Source organism: Magnolia sinica, chromosome 16 (assembly GCF_029962835.1).
Source record: "Magnolia sinica isolate HGM2019 chromosome 16, MsV1, whole genome shotgun sequence".
NCBI classification, from domain to species: domain Eukaryota; kingdom Viridiplantae; phylum Streptophyta; class Magnoliopsida; order Magnoliales; family Magnoliaceae; genus Magnolia; species Magnolia sinica.
In genome coordinates, this window is record NC_080588.1 from 61,879,689 (window position 1) to 61,901,926 (window position 22,238).

The 22,238-nt window shown below is 40.6% G+C and overlaps 1 protein-coding gene across 1 annotated transcript; it reads right to left on the minus strand.

Moving 5' to 3' along the window:
* Positions 1–4,203: 4,203 nt before the first annotated feature.
* LOC131229387 (cyclin-D2-1-like) lies at positions 4,204–6,585 on the minus strand. The gene is made up of 5 exons (XM_058225329.1): positions 6,052–6,585; positions 5,866–5,952; positions 5,485–5,779; positions 5,261–5,391; positions 4,204–4,761 (listed from the first exon to the last, which is right to left on the minus strand). The coding sequence occupies exons 1-5, from the start codon at positions 6,298–6,300 to the stop codon at positions 4,516–4,518; spliced, it is 1,008 nt and encodes a 335-aa protein (XP_058081312.1). The 5' UTR covers positions 6,301–6,585; the 3' UTR covers positions 4,204–4,515.
* Positions 6,586–22,238: the final 15,653 nt, after the last annotated feature.

Below are 22,238 nucleotides of genomic sequence, written 5' to 3' on the forward strand. Positions count from 1 at the left end.
GATTCTGGCAATGTTTGTTAAGTCCAATAAGACTGATATAATCATATAGTTTCGCGGTAATCGAACTTTTAACGCGTGGTTCAGGTCCGATATGGAATTTCAATATGCTCCCGAGAGCAACTGGATTTTGAGATTGCCCCTAGGTCTTTAGGTAATGTTTGAGTTAGTGATTTGAATGGTCTTAAGTCTTATAGTTTGTATAGAAAGTGGTTCAAGCCAGATCCATTGATTGTTTAGTTTAGTACTTAACTAAATTCCGCCCTAATTATAACAGAATGAGGTACTAAGGTAGTTCTATGCCTCTTTTTAGCACTTTAGTTTAGTTTATTATTTTAATTATTTTTCTAGAAGTTCATCATCAAGTCTATGTTATCTCTACCAAATTTCATTAGATTTTGTGTTGTCGAAAAATTCTAAAAATTTTAAAAGTAGCAGCTGTCTGAACTAATAATTTTTTAGATAGTTGTCACATCAACCTAGATTCAACTATATTAAAATTTTTATTTTATTATTCAATTATTTTTATATGGAACTATACTTATCAAGCTTCAATCTGATTTTTGAATCACCTAAATCGGAGTTATAACGAGGGAATTACGACTTTTTGAAGTCGGTTGAAAAACTGCAGAAAACTGCAACGAGGGACCACCAAAACTTGGTGCACCGGCGAGGCATCAGTGTCGGCGTGATGCCATCGCGGTCCGTTGGACTTAGGGCGATGCCATCGCCGCCTGGGCGAGGCCTCCCGCTCGCCTGGTGTTGGTTCTGCCACTCGTCTTCTTGAAACGGGCATATCTTCCAATCCAGAATGAGTTACATGATGTGCCGTATATGAATTTGGGGTAGGAGAAGCTGATCTATCCAAATAACCTATTTATTTTGAAAGATTTCATAAGGTTAATAGTAAAAAACCTATTTTATTTATAAATTTACTATTTATAGTGAATTTTAGTTTAAGTATTGTTATTCATCATTTATATTTTAGGATTAATGTTTAATATGAAAGTATTTAGAAAATTTTGAAGAATAAGGTGGTAAAAGGTGAGATTTTTGAATGAAATGGGTTGAAAAGAGGATTTAAAACTTTGAGATTGAGTTCTGAGGAGTAAATAAGGTGTTATAATAGACCCATTGCTTAAGGACGTCCAACTCCAAGTTGGCAAAAATTCGAGACGTTATACAACATTCATCCAGTATACCATACTTTTATCTAAGCATTGTTATATTAACAAAATTCTTCCATTACAGAAGTCATCCATCACAACATGTATCTACTCCAACATTTATTACATTCACCAATTACAACATTATTCTCTTATAAAATCCATCCATTACAATATTCCTCACAACATATTTCTATCATAAAATTCATCCAATAGAGTATTCTTGTATATCCTCATTCATACCAAATAAAAAAAAAAAAAAAATTTCAAAAAATAACTATAAAGAAAATCAAAAAATGAAAAAGAAATGGAACAAAAAAACACCATCATCCCTTTAACATCTTCTTCCCTTCCCATGAAAAAATCAGAGGAAGAAGGAAACGCCAAATGACCCTTCTACATCGAGGGCCCTACGTTTTGAATCCATTCACATCTTATGTAGAGCCCGCTAAGTTGTCATGAAGCAAATCCAACTCGTGCATATGTAAGAAATTTTAATTTCATAACATCAGTCCAAGTCTGAAGACAACTTATAAAACAGGGACCACACCAAAAGAAACAGTAGAGAATTAATGCACAATATTGGTACAGTTATGGGCCACGAAAAACTTTAAACGGAAAACTAAAATCATTTTATCAATTTACGGTTATCCAATTAAAATGAATAAATCAGGTTGGCTAAGGGATACACTGAATTTGAGCTTTGGGTGAGGCTCACATCTCCTTTCAAAAAAGACATTTCAATTTATGAGATGAGAGCCCGTAGGAAGGCAAATGATACCAGGGCATTTCTGTTATCCAAAAATGAAAAAGTGTATCACAGGGCATAGAAAAGTGAACTACAGGGCTAGAATTTCTCATTCTCGTCCGTATCGGGCTCTCGCCGCAGCCACATCACTTTTAAGGAGCCACGCAGACAAAATATTTCATGTAAAAACATTCGAGGGTATTAAGGTCATGCTCAAGTGTGAAATGGTCTGTATGTTTTGCTATAAGATCTAAAACAGTATATCGCAGGTAATGAAAAGATTTCTTTGATCTCACACACGTGCCAGAATGTTGCCCAGGCACTCGTGTGGGTGTGCATGGCTCCCACGCGTGTGGAATTGGCAAAACTCTTCTTTCTGAGCCTGGTCATTTTCAAAATGGGGCCACTCATGCACGGGCGGAATGTCCTGTACACGCTCATGCACGGACGGACACTAGGGCCCCTTTCAGTACAATGGCAACGTCGACACAAAGTTGGGGTGTAATGAGAAAACGTGAACGTACCATGTTCGAAATCCCCAATTAAGGAAGATCTCAGCCGTCCCCTTCAACGTGGGCCAATGGAGTATATCTCTCTTTCCAACAGTCCAATTGACTCAGGAGACAAAGGATCCGGACCACTAAATCATGCTTCCAACCCATACAAAGAAACAAACACAGGAAGCGGATTGGCTGGAGTGGTGTACCTCATACCAACTATATAGGTGCTGTATTAACGTCAGCAAGTTATGTGGATCTGATCATGAGGCATGTCTTATATCCAAACCGTCCATCCAGTTGGCCAGCTAATCTTAATGCTTGAGACAAAAAAGAAAAGACAGATCTAATTATCAAGTGGACCACACTGCAAAAAGCAGTGGGGGACTGAATGTTTACCATTAAAACCCTTTCTGAGGTCACAGGAGTTTTGGATCAATATGAAATTTTTTTTCTCCAATTCATTCAGGTCTCGTGACCTTATGAACAGATTGGATGGAAAATAAACGTTATGGTGGGCCCTACGAATTTTTTTTAGGGTGAAAATCATGATCTCCACTGCTATTTGTGGTGTGGTCCAGATGATCCAGATAATCTTTGGATATGATTCATTTTTTTGGATAATTCTCTAAAATGATCTCTAAAAATAGATGAACGGTGTAGATATAACAAATACATCACTGTGGGGCCATGTAACTTTGATCTCCTTTGAACCGTTCGTACAACTTGGGAGCGTCGGTGCTCGCCCTCGCACGGCACGTACCCAGCCAATCCGCTTCCACAAACACACGCCCACGTGGTGTAAGCTGACCTTTCCTCCCGTGGCCCCCACATCCCGTGCGCAACGGTAGCGGATTGCGGCCTGCCCCAGGCAGAGGCTCTGTGGGGCCCTCCATGATTTATGGGTTTTATCCACACCGTCCATCCATTTTTCCATATCATTTTATAATATGATCTCCGAAATGAGGTTGATCCAAAGCTCAAGTGGACCACACTACAGGAAACAACGGTGATACTGATATCCACCGTTAAAACCTTCCCAGGGGCCACGTTTATGTTTATTTGCCATCCAACCTGTTTAGAATGTCATATAGACCTGATGAAGGGAAAACACAGTTATGAGCTTGATCCAAAAATTGTGCAGCTCCCAAGAAATTTTTATAGGTGGGAGTTCAATCCCCACTGTGGTCCACTCGAGCCTTGGATCTGTCTCATTTTTGGTTTCACCTAATAAAATGATATGGAAAAACGGATGGACGGCGTGGATAAAACCCATATATTACGGTGGGCCCCACGGCGCCCTGCCTAGACGGATTTATGGTTTAGGCGAGGGCAGGACGCAATCCGCTTCCGTGTGCAACACCTTCGAAATCCATACGTTCAATCCAGACCATCAGATCATACGACGTGGGCGACCAACGATCGATATCGACGAGAAAAAGAAAAAGAAAAAGAAAAGAGAGAAATTTAAAAAAAAAAAAAAAAAAAGGTCGGATCCGAAAAGGACTACAGCCATAATCTTGGATTTCGTGCGTCCCTACGACTTTGCCAACTCATCGGTCAGCTGGGCCCACCAAACAGTACTTTTACGGATGATACGTGTCGAAACCCCATCACTCGAACTACGGAAAGAAAATCATTTATCCCCGACATACCCTTCGTCAATCCATCAAATTACCAAAACAGATCCCGAGTTGCCTGCTTGTCAGTGGGGGCAAAATCGTCATTCTCGAAAATCTAAGAATGCACGGTAAAATACACTGGGAGACCCAAAGGGTGCGTAGTTAACCACATGTCTCCAATAATATTAATTAATTAATTAATAATAAGGTGATTAAGGATAGAAAGGTAATTAGGAACCCTAATAATCCCGTAACCTGTCTTCATAATCCCGCAGCGAAAATAACTTTAAAAATCCAATTTCCTCGAAAAAGGAAAAAAAAAGATTAAGGAATTGATATCTACACCCACCCTGTTGATAGATTCGACCTTTTATTCTACTATTGGGAATAGAAGAGTACGGCTTTGTACTGTTTTATTACCAAAAGTGGAAATAAAAGATGTATCTAGCACTAAAGGGAGGGCTGAATATTGAGGGGGTGAGCTCTCAAAGGAGGCTTTTATCACGAGCGTCTGTCTCCACAGTTTCTGTACATCGCAGCTTTGGGAGCTTCTTCGGCGGCTCGGCTCGGCTCGCTTCCGGCCTCACAGAGGCGGACTTCTGCGTGTCGCAGCTGCCGCAGGTAGCTGCGTCCAGCACGCCAGCCGGACTCTGCGGTGCTTTGGCCCGACCGGAGCGACACGTGGCGATTAAGTACTCCTCCATTAGTTGCTGACAGCGGCTCACCATTTCCTGTACTCAAATTACCAAAATAACCCCGTGAGTAAATGACTAAGATTGATAGTCTGGAGGAGCATTTGCATCCGTGCTCCCACAGCAACTGGAGCCACTCTCGATGTTCATAATCTTTCTTTCTGTGTACAAGTCCGTAGATGGCCCACGTTGAAAAATCTCAATCATTGGTAATTTAGAGGGTCACACTGCTATCTAACGGCTGACGATTTCCGTGTAAAAAAATTTCAGCTGCATGAAATAGATATTCCAGTTCCTGGAAGATTTTATAATGTGGGCCATCCAAGATATATCTCACGAGATGAACGGTGAAGGATCACCAAAGATGAGTCCAATCTACAGTGGCTAGCCTCGGGAGCTACATTTTTAGGCCGTCCAACGGACTACACAGCACTGCTTCCACAATGTAAATCCATGACGAGATTTCCCGAGAAAAAACACCATACTCGCCGAGAAATTCCGGACAAGACCACCTGGCAATCTAATCAAAAGTCATTACCTCGCTCAGAGACTCGTAAAAACTCGACGATTTCCGATATTCTGCCGCCGATAAACCGGCGATTTCTCCCGCTGCACGAAGCACGGCAGCCGCAGCTACGGTCGACGGACGGTATCCCACGAAATTAATGTCTGCTGAGAAAAATATAAATAAAAAATAAAAAACCCATATTGAGTGAAAATATCGCCCGAAACGCAAGAATCGGGTATCGGCCGTTTTTTTACCTTGATGGGTGCAGAGTATCAGATCGGAAGCGCGCGAAGAGATCCGATTCGGACTGAAACTCGCGAGCTTCCGAGTGAAATAATCGACAAAATCGAACGGCGTAACAGAGCGCAATCGCCATTGGAGATTGGCCATGACTAGAAGCTCCATCCGTCGAATCGTACGGGGCTCGAAGACGAACCTTGGCTCGAACAGCTGGAAATCCAATAGAACGGGAACGCACGTTTCCTCCATTTTTGCTGCAATGGACAGACATGCGACGGACAGAAGCTGGATAGGCCACCCATGTCCTCGCTGCCCAGAAAAGTAAAAAAAGAGGGGCGTCAGAATCCGACAACGGAAAATGACATTCCAGCAAGCAAGCCGTCAGGGAAATGTACCGGAAGGGTGTATTTGGAAAGAAAACGGTCTAGGTAGGTAACGGCGAGATAAGCCGTTACGGGGCGGAAACGGTAGTGTGCATGCACCTGCGCAATGGCAGTGTCAAAATGATAATAATATCAGTATAAACGGGTAAGAAAAGCCCGGGGAAAGTAATGGCGTCATAACGGGGGATTGGTAAGTGCCTTTAGGATCCAGATAACGGCGTCTTGACGGGCGATTGCGTCGATAGAGCCATCGTGGAAGCGCTGGAGATAGTTGGGTTCCGGCATATGGTGGAGCTCCGAATCGAGGAGAAATGAAATCGGACGGTCGTCATCGGATGGGGAACTGACAGTTTCCGCTGACGGCGGGGTCCACGTGTCGGAATCCCAGGAGGCCACGTCATCGGCGTCTTCGCCGCAGTAGAGATTAGAGGCGGAGAAATCGGACATTGTTGGAACAGGGGCGGGAGAGAACGGCTACAGGGGAGTCGACGAAGGCATTGGTGTGGGATGGATTTGGGAGAGCGGTATCGGATCGTTGTGGGATGGTTTTGGAGGGGTAGTTTTGGAACATGGCCGATTATGGGTGTGGAGTAGAAGCCATGAAGAAACAGAAAAGGAAGAGAAGAGAGAGAAAAGCCCCAACCTCTCTCTCTCTTCTCTTTCTCTCTCTTCTGGCGACTGACGGCCGTTTGCGACGGTGATCGCGAATGAGAGGATGTTTACGTGGACAGACGGAGAAGACGTTGCTGCGCGATTTATATCACGGGCCTGTCTTTCTTACTGGGTTAGACTAACGTGCGCGCTCGGCACAAGTTACCAGTGAGGCGTTTGCCGGCCACGTGTCGTTTGTGTTGGTTATCCGAGTCGTAGAATAGGTGGGCCACACACTGAGGTCGCCAAGGAAAGGTCAGTGTCGTTCAGTCATTGGGCAGGCAAAACGTAGAGTTGTGGTCCACCTAATGTGTGGATTAGATCGATTTTCCGAGCTGGTGATGTTCATGGCTCGGGGCCATCATTTTCAGGCATGTTGCGGTGAATCTACACCGTTTAATTCATGGGAAAGATTTTATTATCTCATAATTAGAAAATCTCACGGCTTGGATGATCCTCATAAGGTCATTGATGAGCATGAATAGGTGTAAATTAGTAATTGAAATATTTGCGAAGAGCGTATTTTGATGTGAATTAGATGCGCATTTTTAAAATGATGCAAAGCCATGTGATATCATTTTGCATGATTAGTGGTTCTCAAAGTCGTTTGTCTCTTTTAAATAAAACCGGCAAAATACGATTTAATTATTTTTATTATTGAATTACTTGCTTTAAGGATATTTTGATTATAGGTTAATATTATAATTGAAAATTTCAATTCATATGATAATTGCCCATGTATATCAAACACACGCTTATACAACTCATGCATATAAGATGATTGATGTCAAATGAAGCTTGCATGAAGATGGCTATAAATGTTACTTCAATTTATGAAACAAGATAATTAGCATTGTTTAGTTGTTATGACTCATTAGTTGTGGTCCATCCACAAATGGTATGGATTGATGAATATGTTATCAGTTAAATTGAAAAGGTCATGCCCTTCCAGTCTTTACCTTTTGATTTTTTTTTATTTTTTTTTTTTTATTATCCTAGACTAGTTGTAAGTGTTGGTAAATGACTAATCTTCTTTTGTTGTGATCAGGAGTTAGGAAACATTAAGTGTCATACTACTTTAAACTATTAAATGTTGTATGGCCCATTGGATGAATGGCCTATATCATGTGCAACATAAATCAGCCTCATGTGCATTTTTACAACAAATTAATAATAATGTAATTTGTATGTACAAACCTTAAATCACTTAAGTAGATGAAAAGTTCAAGAAATCAAGTACTTATAAAATCTTTATGGCTAAATATGAGTATTTACATGGATAGATATTTAAAATATATATATTTGGGTATGGGAACTCATGACTTCACGTTGAAACTCTTGTCAGTCTGAGGTTAAGCTATAGGGTTCAGTTCTAAGTTACTTATCTGTGACATTCTCTTTTAAAGATGTTTGAGAGAGTGACGTGGTAAGAAAAAACTGCTAAAAGAACCACATCAAAGATGCCTGAGAAGATAAAAAATTACTTGCTGCATTAGTATAAGCAAAATAGCCCTCTCATACTTCGAGGCCTTTCATAAGGTGGAAAATTTTTTACATCCTTTTAATTTATCCACTCCCTGCACATAAAAGGTAAGATTTCGGGCACATTAAAAAAGCCCCTTAGTTAAATGAATATATGGGGCCCACCTTGTGATCTAAATTATTTATAGGGTGGCCCCACCGAGAACAGGAGATACTTCGGTGCCTTAGTCCATGTCATCTCATCTGGCAGCTAAGATCATTTCAAGGGTGAAATAATTAAAGACCGGCCCATCCAATCACAAGACACTCTAGATCAATGGCTTTGAGTAACTAAAGGTGGGCCCCACATGTTAAATGCTGGATTGCTCTTGATTGAGTACATCTAATTCTCTCTCTTCTTCTTTTTTTTTTTTAATTTTTCATTTTTTTAATACATATATGGTTTCTTTCTACTTTACCAAAATACAATCATCAAAGTGGGGAAAAAAGGACTGCACGTTAACTATCAAGAGAAGTGGTCCTGTTTTTCCCCATCGATGATGGAGCATGCTCCGAGAATCTCATCCACAGGAAAATCACCTTTCAATTTTGCTTTGCAAATAGACCGTTAGGATGAGAAGTGCAGTAGCATTCTACGTTCACGATAGAAAGACCTAAACTTTGTGGCTTGGATCATCCAATCTTCTGATATTTTCTTGGTGTATGCTCTATCAGTGATGAGATCCAACAGATCAATGGTCTAGATTAACTTAAACATGGCCCCACTAGTACAAAGAAAAAACGCGAGCATGCATTCCCGCGTTCATATCCTTTCCTCGAGGATTATAAAAAGCGTACTCCCTTGTAAGATCAGAGCCGTTCATAAGAACCCAACCGGCCTGATGCGACCATTGAGCGGGCAACATGGTAAAAAAATAGTGAATGGTCCAAATTCTATCATATTCATGACTCGAACTGATCAAGATTGGCCTTGTTTATGACACGTGGCATCTACCCATTGGGGAGCTTCTGATGAGCAGCTCTGATCCCGCACGCATCTGCCTCACTCAACAAGAGAGGCACGTACGCTTTCAAAGTACACTCCACTGATTACACTTCTCATTAACTCCCAGTAATAAAAAGATACCTTATTTACACATGTAGTCATAAATCGTACACGTGGCATACATTTAATTCAAATCCAACCATCCAGAAAGTGGGACCCAATCCAGATATACCATACCACCTTTGACTGGACTGAATTGATGTCTGATCAACAGACATTTATTTAATGACTCAGGAACGCCCACTATTTTTCATCTCAGCCGTTCAATACATGTCCACTAATCGTCCATCTAAAGCATCAGTTCAGTGTAATTCTCGGTTTATGGCCCATCTAAAGCAGGGACAACATGTTATACGGTTTAGGTCGGCTTGCATGCAAGCTATATCATATTATCTATCCATCACATTCTGTCAGAGTATGAATGTTTTTTTATTCCCTTTTTGGCCCTATAAATGTTTTATTATTACGAGTATTATAATCCACTTGTAAATGGTCAAATGTACTTTTTTGGAATAGGTGTAATTATTAAAAACCTACCTATTTAAAGGTCCAAGGGCAGAGCCCAGCACGTTGTGCATTCAAGCTTCGGGCTTTGCAAAAGCAGTCGTACATTACTGTGCAATTTTTTTTGACGAAATTTGATGTTTTTCTCGTGAAGACTGCTATCTAAACCGTTCATTTGGAAGATCAGATAGTTAGTGGGCCATGTTCTAAAATTTGCATTTTTTGGACAGCCCTAGGACTTCCTTCAGCGGCATAAAAATGGACAGTTAAGGACGAACGTCGGTGATGACTCTCGTTCGGCGAGAAACGGTCGAATAGTTAGGTTGGTCCAAGCAATTTTCGGTGAGAAATGATCACGTAAAGCCAGTTAGTTCGGGAGCGGATTTGGTGATACGCGGGTTACACCAGAGTCGGTGTTCTCTTAAGGTGGGCCCCATATTGATGTATATGTTGTATATCCACGCCATCCATCCGTTTTTACAGATTATTTAAGAGTTTCTTAAGATGAAGGAAATCCATATCTCAAGTGGAACACACCACAGGAAACAATGGTCATTGAACGCCCACCATTAAAAACATAACACTGCCCACCGAAACGTTTGATTGCCATCCAACCTATTGATAAGCTAACACAGACCTGGATGATGGGAAACCAAAATATCAGCTTGATCCAACCTTCCGTGGCCCACAACAAGTTTTTAATGGTAAGTGACCACTTCTTCCAGTGATGTGGTCCGTTTGAGATTTAGATCTACTTCATCTTTTAGAATATTACCTAAAACGATCTGAAAAAACTAATGGACGGCGTGGATGGAAAAAATATACATAAATGTGGGCCCTGTACTCAGGAAAACACCTACTTGATGTTATCCGGGTAACACCTACTCCCCTCCCTTTTATTTCCAGCTAACACGCCGTATGCGTAGACTATGCGATCCAGACTCGGACTGGTTAGTGTAGCACACACCACCGACCTTGTGGTGTGTTGACGTGGTAAAGTCCTATGACCCCACCGCAATGCATATGCTATATAGTACCATCCATCAATTTTGCCAAGTCATTTTAAGGATATTAGCTAAAAAATGAGTCAAATTCAAAGTTCAGTAGACCACACCACAGAAAATAATGGGAATTAAATATTTACTATTGAAAAGTTTTAAATCATGCTATATTTGTGTTTTCCTTATAAAGGGCCCTGGGAAGGTTTCAACGGTGGATATCATTGTCTATTTCTTATGTGTGGTCCACTTGAGCTTTATATCCATTTAGTTTCTGGCTCATGTCTTAAAATGATTTGTAAAAATGGACAGACGATGTGGATATACCACATATATCACTGTATGGCCTACAGAACTTTTGCCCCGTGGTGTGTGCTACACTATGCAATCCGACTCCATACGGTCCCTGCAAAAGGTGGACCACACCGTGAGATGGCCTGTTGCCAGGTAAGGCTGGCCCACTCATCGGGCGGGTCATGACTCAGTCCACTGTTTCGTCCAACCCAGTGAGTGGACCAGGCATTGATTATGGTGTAACCCACCTTCTACATCCAACGGATATTCTACACGCATGTTAGGCAGGAAGAATCGTTCTGTGCGACGTACAGCTGCTGGACACAGGCGCTACGCACATGCCAATGTGGCCCACACACATAGAAATCCAGGTAAGCAATACTGTAGTAATAAATGAATTGTTAATAAAAGGATGGTCAATGGTCCAGATTTGCTGTAGATGTGTGGCCCACCTGATGCATGGACCTTTCTATTTTTACCAGGCATATATTCCACGTGCACCTTGTTCCCTCTTCCACGAGAGGGCTGGATCCTACACAAGTGTACCCAATTGACACGTGTGTGTCCTCCGATTAAGAATCTTATGTATTACATCTTAATCCTAGCCATCCAATCTTTGGGATCTGGATGTACTTTTCTTAATTGCTAATAAGATCTTTCAAGAGAAGAGATGTTTTGGGTATAGTTAGGCCCATCAATCTACGGTTCAGATCATAAGAACATGTGCCCAACGGTTCATCCCTCCTCGGCTCTAAAAATCAAGAAGCACAGTCGCTGTCCGAGACAAAAATCGGCCTGGTGCGGAAGCAAGGCCGTTAGATGATTGCAGCCACTCGTTTACTTGACTTTTGCTCGTTGGTATTAGGCATTCGTCTTACTCGTCTGAGTTATTTGTTATTCTGGCGACTTATGATACTTGATACGCATGCACTAAAAAATTACATACATTGCTTACATAAACTAAACGTACTGAATTGAGCATTACAGTCTCTAAGTCCCATCCTAAAATTAGATTGGTTGAATAATTCCATCCTTTCATCTCTGAATAATTGTACGATGAAATTAAGACAATTACATATTTTTCATCTTAGGATAATTGTAAATACCCCCTCCAATTAGATATTTTTCATCTGTGAATGATTGTACGATGAAATTAACACAATTAGATATTTTTCATCTTAGGATAATTGTACATACTCCCTCCAATTTCTGTCAAATCCTTTCCTCCTGTTTTATACATTTGTTGCAAATCCTCCATTGGATTATTTTGGGGGTGTTTGGATGATAAGTTACTTAATATAAACTACTCATGCTTTTCAAGTAATGTATCTTGGTTTCTATTTATTCAGCTGAAGTGATTAAGTAACTTTTAAGTTAAAAAAGTTATTTATATTTAATCTTAAATAAGTTATTTATCTATTGTTGTAAGTGTAAAATGTACTTTATTTGATGGTGTATACAAACATTCCCTTAGCATCTTTACTTTTGAAAAAAATTTCATTTTTATTTGTTTCTAATAAGTATAAACGTCTCTCCTTTTGTTCGAATTATTGCTAATACATATTTCATTGCACATTTGCCTTGCACGGTTTATTAGTACCTTATCTTTCATAATTTTACTATTTTATGCTTATCTTGTGTATGACTAGTCGGAGATGCATGGAACTGTCATAATGCTTGTATTTCATCACTACATCATTCAAATGAGAAATACAAAATATTAAGTTAATCCAACAATCAATATTTATGGTGGAGGAATCCTAATGAATGCATTATGCACCATTTATTCACAATGGTGGGTCCCACATGTAAGCAAAATGAGCTCTTAAAAAGATCATTTTTTTTGTAATTTGGTGAAGAGGTACTTGTAATAATATTTTAAGATTAGATGTGTTTTTAATTATTAGAAACTAGAGAGGTGTTTTTAATTAGGGATGCAGCGCATCACACATTAAAATCTTTTCAGATGGCTCCATGATACCTTGTTAGAAACAAAAGGTTATATTGTGCAAAATGTAATTTACTTATTTACCTGAGAATAATAAGAATATATAAAAGATGAAAAAATAGTAAAACATTATTAATACAAATTGTCTATACATGGGCTATACAATGTTTTGTATATGTCACCAATTCACAAAATGAGCCGCCGCACCAGAATGATTTAGTACTCCAAAACAGGCCCTTCCAATTCTCAGCAGGTCCACACCACACCTCATTTTACATGGTGTGTCCCACATAAGTATTTGATTAAGCTGACTTTTGGCCACCCAAGAGAACATGATGGGGGGAAGATGATGAATGGATTAGATGTCATGAACACATAATGCTTGCCCCACAAATCAGATTGTGGGATAAGTTCAACCTACAAAGTTTTGTAGGCCTCTCCTCCAATTACATAATCTGATCGTACACCCACCTGGACGTAGGGCAGGGGTCCCCTCCCCCTCCATAGATATCAATACCTACCCCAAATCTAGAGAAAGAGAAGGAGTTTAACGTTTCCCTGCCTTGTCTGAACAGGAAAATGCCATGGAACGTGAACGGGGCTGTTGTTATTTGGTATTCTCTCGACTATGTTTTTATTTTTATTTTTATTTTGTTTGGTTTTTCCCTCACTTAGTTGAAACCATGAAACATCAACTATCATTATCCTTTGTCCCCTTTGTATGGTCCCCATCTGGAGGGTTCTTTCTAGAAGATGAAAGGCCAACATTTCATGTCCCCATTTATCTTGTTTTTATGCATGCATCTCTGTCAACTAGAGTTGCAGTTCAGGTGGGTCCGGTTGGGTTGATGGGAACCACGGTTCGAAAATCCAAATGCTCAACCCTAGTCGGCTGGGTCGACTCGAAGGCTCAGCCTGACTCAGCCTAACTGGACTCGATACTTAAAACTGTATACATTATAAAATTAGGAATAGAAGTAGATATTTAAGATACTTAAAATAAGTAATACAAAATCCGACAAATTTAAAAATCATAAGCCAGAGTTATGTGAATTCCCCCATTAAGTAGTCATTCATTATGATAGGAACTCCTAATTCCTTTGCATTAGTTGTAGTAGCATTTAAGTAATGTCCTTTGATTTCACATGTTTCAGCCTGTATTTTATAAATTATCACTAGGCATGTTAGTTGAGTGGGGTTCAGAGTTGGATGATGATGATGATGATGAGACTAACCCAAGTGACTCGGTTTAAGTCATTGTGCGTTGTGTTCGTCATTTAGGTTTTAGACTAACTTTCTTAGTGACATGACTCAAAGTCTCATTGTGATGAGTCAACTCAGTTTAGAATTACGAAGGGCGACTAGGTCCACGTGAGACCCAACTTGAGCTACCTAACCCTAGCTCAACCTCATGTATGGAATACTTGAACCCAAATTAGACTCAGGTTGGGTTGGGTTGTGTTGCTCATGTTGGGTTGTACTAGGTAAAAACTAGCTTTTACCTTGGCTAAAATCTTTTTACTGAAGTATTGTACGGAAATATTATGAAATTCCGTGTCCAATCAGTTTAACCCAGTGCAAATAAATGTTATTTAGTGCAACCAGATTCACCCTGAAGAAAGGTTTTAACCTATATATATGTGAAAACTAGTTGGGTGGAATATTTTACCGCTAGCTACTTGCCTTTCATGTACTAGTGATATGGGGGTCTGCAGGTTGGGTTGGGCTCAACTCAAGCCCAACCTAACCTTCGGCCGAGTCGATGATTTTGAACTGAGCCTTGAATTGGACCTCAACCCAATCCGACTCGAGCTAAAGTTTGGGTTAGGCCTTCAAGTACCATCCACGTTACACCGCAACCTTCAACTTAAAGAAGCAAATAGGCCGCACTGTCGCTTGTCAATGCTCATTGTGTGAGGTAAATACTGGGCCTTAGCTCATCCCAGTTCACTTGGTAGTGATCTAAGTGCCTGGGTCCACCGTGCTCCAATCAGTAGTGGTGTCTGATCAACCTGGGCTTCCAAGTTGGGCCCAGGCTAGTTAAGCTTACTTGGCAAATAATCCATGCCCAGGTCCAACATGGTCCAATTCAGATGAACCGGGCCCATGAAAAGTGGATTGTTTGTCACTTGTGGGCTTAGCGTAAGCGCACCTCGGCTATGCCCAAATCGGTCACTGATTGCCAGTTAGTGGCCCAAAAATAGGTGGTGTGACATACAGATGCAACAGCATGGAGGATTTGATGTCTCAATGTTGACAGCCCATGATCACGAAGGTTTTTAGTGGGCCGACGACGACAGAAGGAATAAGAATATATAGAGTGGCCTGATAGCCGTCCACACCGATGAGTTTATTGAATGGATGGGTCTTGCAACGTTTACGCTGACCCTCAAGGCCCATGGATCAGTGGCTAGCCATAGTTCTAGGCCGATAACTAATTGGGCTATACCTGGGCTTGTTTCTCAATAAGGGCCCAATATTCAGGTGGCCCAGATTTCTTCCCAAGCCCAGACTCATGGGCTGGGCATAACATATTTCAATCCAGTGCTCATGTGAGGCCCACGGTTCGTTAATCCAGACCGTTGGGAATTTCAAGTTCAGTCATTGACCATTGTTGTATTTATCTTCTCAACCATCCCTTCATAGGCCAAAAAAACAAAAGAAGATTAAGATTGTTATATTGAGGAGATTTTTGGTGCATGGTCCATCTATGGTAAGAGGACGTGTCTGACTAATGGCCTTTATTACAAAGACAAGGGCCCCGCTTTTCAGAACTGAAGACAGGCGTTTACTATTGAAAGATAGGTATGTCCTCTAAAAAATAAAAATATAAATATAAATCTAAAAACCATATAAAGAGGGACCACTGCAACACATCCTCATATTAAGGATGTGTATTTTATCAGGGGAACAATGACTACCACACGATGCACGTAGGTGATTCTTGGACCGTATTTATGAGTGGCCACAAAAGGGCGACGGTCCATATTCCTAGTACACCTTGTATTAATATTGGTAGTTTATGTAATGGCATTTTCAAGTGACCATTGATGGAAAGTGTCATCAGTTTTCACAAGCTGGTAGCTGGTTCTTTTAATAAGATCTCTGGCATACTCCCACGTGGGTGGATCTTTCATTGGATCCACCCCATCGATTAGGTACACTGCCTCGTGCTCGTCTTGGAACCTGAAAATCATAACCATTCAAAACTCGGGTAGGCCACGGCCAATGAAAAAGTTGGGATGGGATGCCTACTGGTAATTTTGTCATCCACCCCATTCATCTAATTTATCTCATCAAGATGAAAGAACTGCCCAAAAATTATGGAATTCCAAAAGTTAGGTGGGTCATACTATATGAATTTAGAGGTTTTTATGTATAATTTAATGGGTGGCCTACCTGATAATTGAATGAGTGATGTAGCTAGTCAATGGGCTTGTTTTGATTTGCTAAAAATGTGTTTATGTGATCTTCATTCCCAAACTTACTGTTTTAGGCTTTAAGTGTGTCTGATTAGTCATTTAATTAATCAAAAAAAAAATCTAAATTGCATCAACTTCAATAAAGTTGTATGAAACACTCATAAAATCAAGCCATCGTGGCATGTAGAACTGAGATCAAATTCATTGACTAGTTAGTCCAATTATGTTTTCCCTAACATTAATTTGGTCCACCCAATATTGAAAACAAGTGGAAGAGTTAAAAAATAAAAATAAAAACTTCGACCAAGTATTTTAGAGCTATACATTTGTTTCGCAAATTGTAGCCCACCTAACCTATGGATTAAACTAATCTTCAATCTAGGGTATCATATAGTCTTATAATAGTAAATGTGTGGCATGTACAATGATGTAGGGCTCAATGTTACCCACTTGATTCATGTGTTTATCAAATATATAATTTTTCATGTATGTATTAATATATCGTGTTGGCTCCAAAAAACAAAATGAGATAAAACATAAGAAGCGGTGAAATTTTAATATTCCTTATCACTAAAACATGTTTGGGACTTGCGGAAGCATAAAGAGATGAGTCAAGTAGAGTATTTCAATCGTACAAATAAGCCCAATCATAAAGACTTCGAATTTAATATAAAAAAATTCTTTTAGGAAAAAATTATAGCACAAAGTGACAATAATCACTATAAAAGAAGAAATTACTAGAGATAAGGAGAATATCCAATTTGAACAAGTCTCAAAACTCACCTTACAAGCCATTTAAAATCCTATGAATAAATTAAAAAGCCTTAAATACTCTTTGATCTTGATTACACCCCTGTATATAGCCTTTAGGAGAATTATAATAATAATAAAAAAAAAAATCTCATATATACACAACTCTATGTAATCTGCACATATGATGACACATTTGATGGGACTTCGATGTCAATGACAAACCGTTGATGGTATCGAATCCACTTCAATAGCATCAAACTAATACCAAAACGTTCCAACTATCAAACATGAAATTTCTGAATTTTTTCGATAGCGTCAAATAGACCGTCGATGTCATCATGCAGTCTTCGATGATATTAAACAGATGATCAACCGCATCAATAGGACACTCAATTTACCTTATTGTATAAGAACATGTTAAATTACAAATTTAAAACATCAATCAACCAAAGCTTTGTAGGAAAATTATTTTTCTCATTTATGTTTATTAAATATATACTTTTTCATGTAAGTAATTTTCAAGAAATAATTCCATACAGTTATTAAAGCAACGCCAAACAAGTTCTTATACAAGTTCTTAAACGGTAAGGTAAATTGAGCAAATTAAATACCTTTTAAATATTTTTACTCTTTAAAAAGTGGCTAGGCTATGATAATCAGATGAATAAAAAATTATCATATGGTCATAAGGTGGGCCACACCATGGAAAATACTGTGCAATACTAAGAAAATATCACAATTCACGTGTAGACCATCTGATGATTTGACAGGCTAGATTTTTTGTTGGTCTGATATCATGATGGGTGCATACGATTGGACAACTTGAATATCAAATGCCACCTGGGCTCCATGATTCTGGACTTTTACCGCCTTTTAAAGAAATAATAATAATTAAGGACATTTTGGCAGTTTCTCTCATCGGCAGCCATGATAATTTCAATTTACCTAGCCATTGTTTGGTAAAATGAAAACTCCCGAAGAATTTTATGGTAAAAATCCCAATTTATAAAAATCTGTGATGCATTGATCATTGATTATCAACGTTGTTTATCCTTACACTCTGATTTTCATCTTTCATCTTTGCATTGACAAATATCATCTTGAGCAGATTTTGACCGTCGATCTCATTTTCTGAGGTTGGATGTTGGTATGGTCAATGTGGACCATTGGATCTTATTTCGAGCCGTTCTGAGTTCCCTTCAGTAATTTTAGACCCTTGGATCTAGTGAATTTGGGGAAAGGCCTGGCCCATTAAGGGTCCTGACTGTCATGGTACCTACTTGTTTGGAGCTGGGTGCGTCAAGCCCATCAAAACAACGGTCCGGATTACTGAAGAATGATAGGCCACTTTCTAAGGTCAGCAAATTGTGGTTCGCGGGACCTCCAATACATGTGCCCCAACCTTCGTGATCAGGACCATTCATCCAGTGGGCTCAAGTGGGGATCACCCAATTTGAAAATCCAAACAATCTGATGGTCCGTGCAGCCCATCACCTGCAAGTGGATGTGGATTGCATTTGCATATTTGCATACTGTCAGTGCTTTATTTTTCCAGAAATACTGGGCCCACCATGATCCACGCCGTCCATCTATTTTTCCAGCTCATTTTAGACTGTGATGACAAAAACGAGGTAGATACAAGTCTCAGGTGGACCACACCACAGGAAAACATGAATGATTGAACACGCACCATTAAAAGCTTCCTAGGGATCATATGTTTACTCGCCATCAAACCTGTTGATTAGGTCACACAGACCTTAATGAAGGGAAAATACAAATAAATATCAGCTTGATCCAAAACTTTTGGGGACCCAAGAAGTTTTTAACGCTGGGCATTAAATCACCACAGTTTCCTACGGTGGGGGTACACTTGAGATTTGGATCTGCCTCGTTTTTGGGCTCATGCCTTAAAATGAACTGGAAAATGGATGGACGGCGTGTATAAAAACACATACATCATGGTGGGACCCACCGAGCACCATCCAGTTAGCTACTGGTAGTGTCAATATGGAACCGGCATTCGCGATCAGAATATTAAAACCATTGAGATCAATGTCTTCCTTTTCATCGCTCGAAACTCAATTGATTCTATGGCTGGGACGCGGATTAGCTACTGACAAGTTGAGCAGTGAGACTAGCTGATGATGTGACGTCACCAAGTTCTGTGGGCCCACCATGATGTATGTGTTATATCCACACCGTCCATCCATGTTTAGAGATAATTTTAGGACATAAGGAAAAGAATGAGGCAGATCGAAAGCTGGAGTGGACCCACCACAGAAAATAATGAGAAGAGTGATGCCCACCGTTGAAACCTTCTTAGGGTCCACCGTGATATTTATTTGAGATCCAACCTGTTCATAAGTTAAAACAGACTTTAGATAAGGGAAAACACTAATATTAGCTTGATCGAAAACTTTTATGGCCCTTAAAAGTTTTTAATGGTGAGGGTCACTCTCTCCACTGTTTTCTCTGGTGGGGTCCATCCAAGCTTTGGATCTGATTCGTTCTTTGAATCAATCCCTAAAATGATCTCTAAAAATGGATGGACGGGGCTCACAGAATTAGGCGACGTCACCTCCGCAGGGAGTCTCGCTACTCAACTTGTCAGTAGCCAATCCACGTCCCCGTGGCTGGTATGGATCGGCACAAATTTCAGTACACGTGGCACTGGGTACGGTTGCTAGGGGCGTACATTGAGTCGAACCGCTTCGGACTGAGGCGTATCAGCTCAGCCACTAGCTGACCTCAGCTTGAACTCAGCTTGGCTCAGTCCTTGAGCCTGACTTGGCCAGCTCAGCTCAACTCAGTTCAGTCAACAGCTGGAGCTAATTTGGGCTGAGTTCGAGGCAAGATTTAGCCGAGTTCGCCTGTGTAGCATGTTTACAAACGCTCCGACTTAAAATCTCATTATATTTAAGATAGCAACAATAATTTTACAGATATTTTATCAACCACCTTCTAAGCAACATAAAAATCAAGAAAAAAAAGATATTGATTTCATATATATACCTTCCTTGCCACCGGCCACACTTCATAGGGTTATTTCATCAAACACTTGGTGGGCAACATCAATATCAGAGTAACTAGGTCATCAAATTGTTTCGATTCGAGCCAGGTTCGATCTAAGTCAAGTCAAGTTGAGGCAGCTCGAATTCATTTTCAAGCTCAAAAAATCAGCTTGACTCAACTCGAACTCAGCTTCGAACCAAGTTGAATTGGGCATTTTCGAGTCGAGTCAACCGAGCTAGCTCAGTTCGTGTACACCTCTAATATTGATTGCCCTTCCAGCCCAACTAGCCCATCTGACTAGCTTAACCTGTGGGCTGACTGGATAAATTTCAGGTTGGGCTTGGGCTCGTTATTTTAGCCTGACCCGGCCTGCCCTGACCTGACCCAACATGCACGTGTTACTCCTAAGAATATGCAATTCTAATCCTCAGTTACCCAACCCAACCCAACCCAACCCAACCATCTATCTGTGGCCCACTTGATCAACGGATAGATTGCGAACACATTCAAGAGGGAAATGGGGACTCATCAATTTTCTGGTCAGGTTAGGTCAGGCCACAGCCCAACTAATTTTTCAGCACCAGGCTTGGGATATCTGATCCTGGCCGTGATCGGACGCAGTTTGGCTGTTGACCTCAACACCAGCCAGCTAGCTGATATCAAAGAGCTGTGGGGGCCATCATGATGTATATGTTTTATCCACGCTGTACATCTATTTTTACAGCTAACTTTAGGGTATGAGCCCAAAAATGAGTCAGATTAAAATCTCAGGTGGATCACACCACAGGAAAACAGTGTGGATTGAATGCCCACTATTAAAAACTTCCGAGGGCCCACTGTAATTTTTATTTGACATCCAAACCTTTTGATAAGGTCACATAGACCTGGATGAAGGGAAAACACAAATATCAGCTTGGTCCAAAACTTACGTTACCCCAAAAAGGTTTTCAACGGTAGGCATTTAATCTTCACTATTTCCTTTGGTGTGGTCCACCTTAGATTTGTATCTGCCTCGTTTTTGGACTCATGCCATCAAATGAGCTGGAATAATGGATGAACGGCGTGGATAAAACACGTATATCATGGTGGCCCCACATCTTTTTGACATCAGCTAAATGGCTGATGTTGGGGTCACTGGCCAAACCGCGTCCACCAACATTAGGTAGTTTCCAAAGTCCCATGGATTATTGAAGGGTTTTGCCAATGCTCACATTTTTTAATCTGTGGGCTATGAACCTGCGATCCAAACCGTTGGTTTGATTGGCCTCACCATGAATTGGATTACCCCCCCCCCCCCCCCCCACAAAAAAAAAAAAAATCCCCCAGCTTGGAAGATCTGTCAACAATTCAAAATAGAGCAACTGTCCCAAAGATTGGATGGCTAGGATAAGGACTTGTAATTATTTAACAGATAATGCTGCTTGCAAGTGGCCACACACGTGCCAGCATGGCACACTTGTAAAAGATCTGGATCTTTCTTCGAGTGGAGGGGGCGTTGGCCAAAAATCTGGCAGATATACTCATCACGTGGGCGGCACGTGTAAATGGAATGACCACTGATATGTGGGCCATCTCCGGACGTGTGTGGCGCGTTGCATAGTTTAGATGGGCACTTCCAAGTGCGCCCGGCAATGGATATCATCCGTTGATTTATCATCGTGTCCTATACACGTGGCACTCGTGAGTGATGATGCTGGCTTTGTCACTGATTGGGCACAAATAAAAAAATTGCTTTGATCATAACCATCCAAAAAATGGACCTTTTTCACCCCGAATGCAAGTCGTTGCTGACTTAGCCTGTTCGTATGGCACGTGTTAAAACTTAAAAGTCTAGGACTGTCGATAAAAGTATCATTCGTGACCAACGGGGGCCATTCACCATTTGACCTATCAAATGAACGGTTTGGATCTATGGATTATTTGGATGATCCGTGGATATCTTTCCCACCTATATATATTGATGGAAAGCCTTAATCGACCTCTATGGTGGTCCCCACGAGATACTCAGTCCGAATTGGTAGGCTATCAATGGGCCGGTCGGGCCCAGTCCCGCTTTCGGCTGGGCTCTGCAGTGTCTCCAAGTTCAGTGCCTGGCCCAGCCCGTCCGTTAAGGTTTCAAGGGCTTATTCGTCACGTATCATTCATGGTGGGCCACACTTAATGAACAGCTCAGATATTCCCTTCCCACGATTTCCACTGTCCACATGCATTCCACGTGCCACCCAAGTCTCTCTCTAACGTTTATCGTGAAACGAAGAAAATAAGTAAGAAGAGAT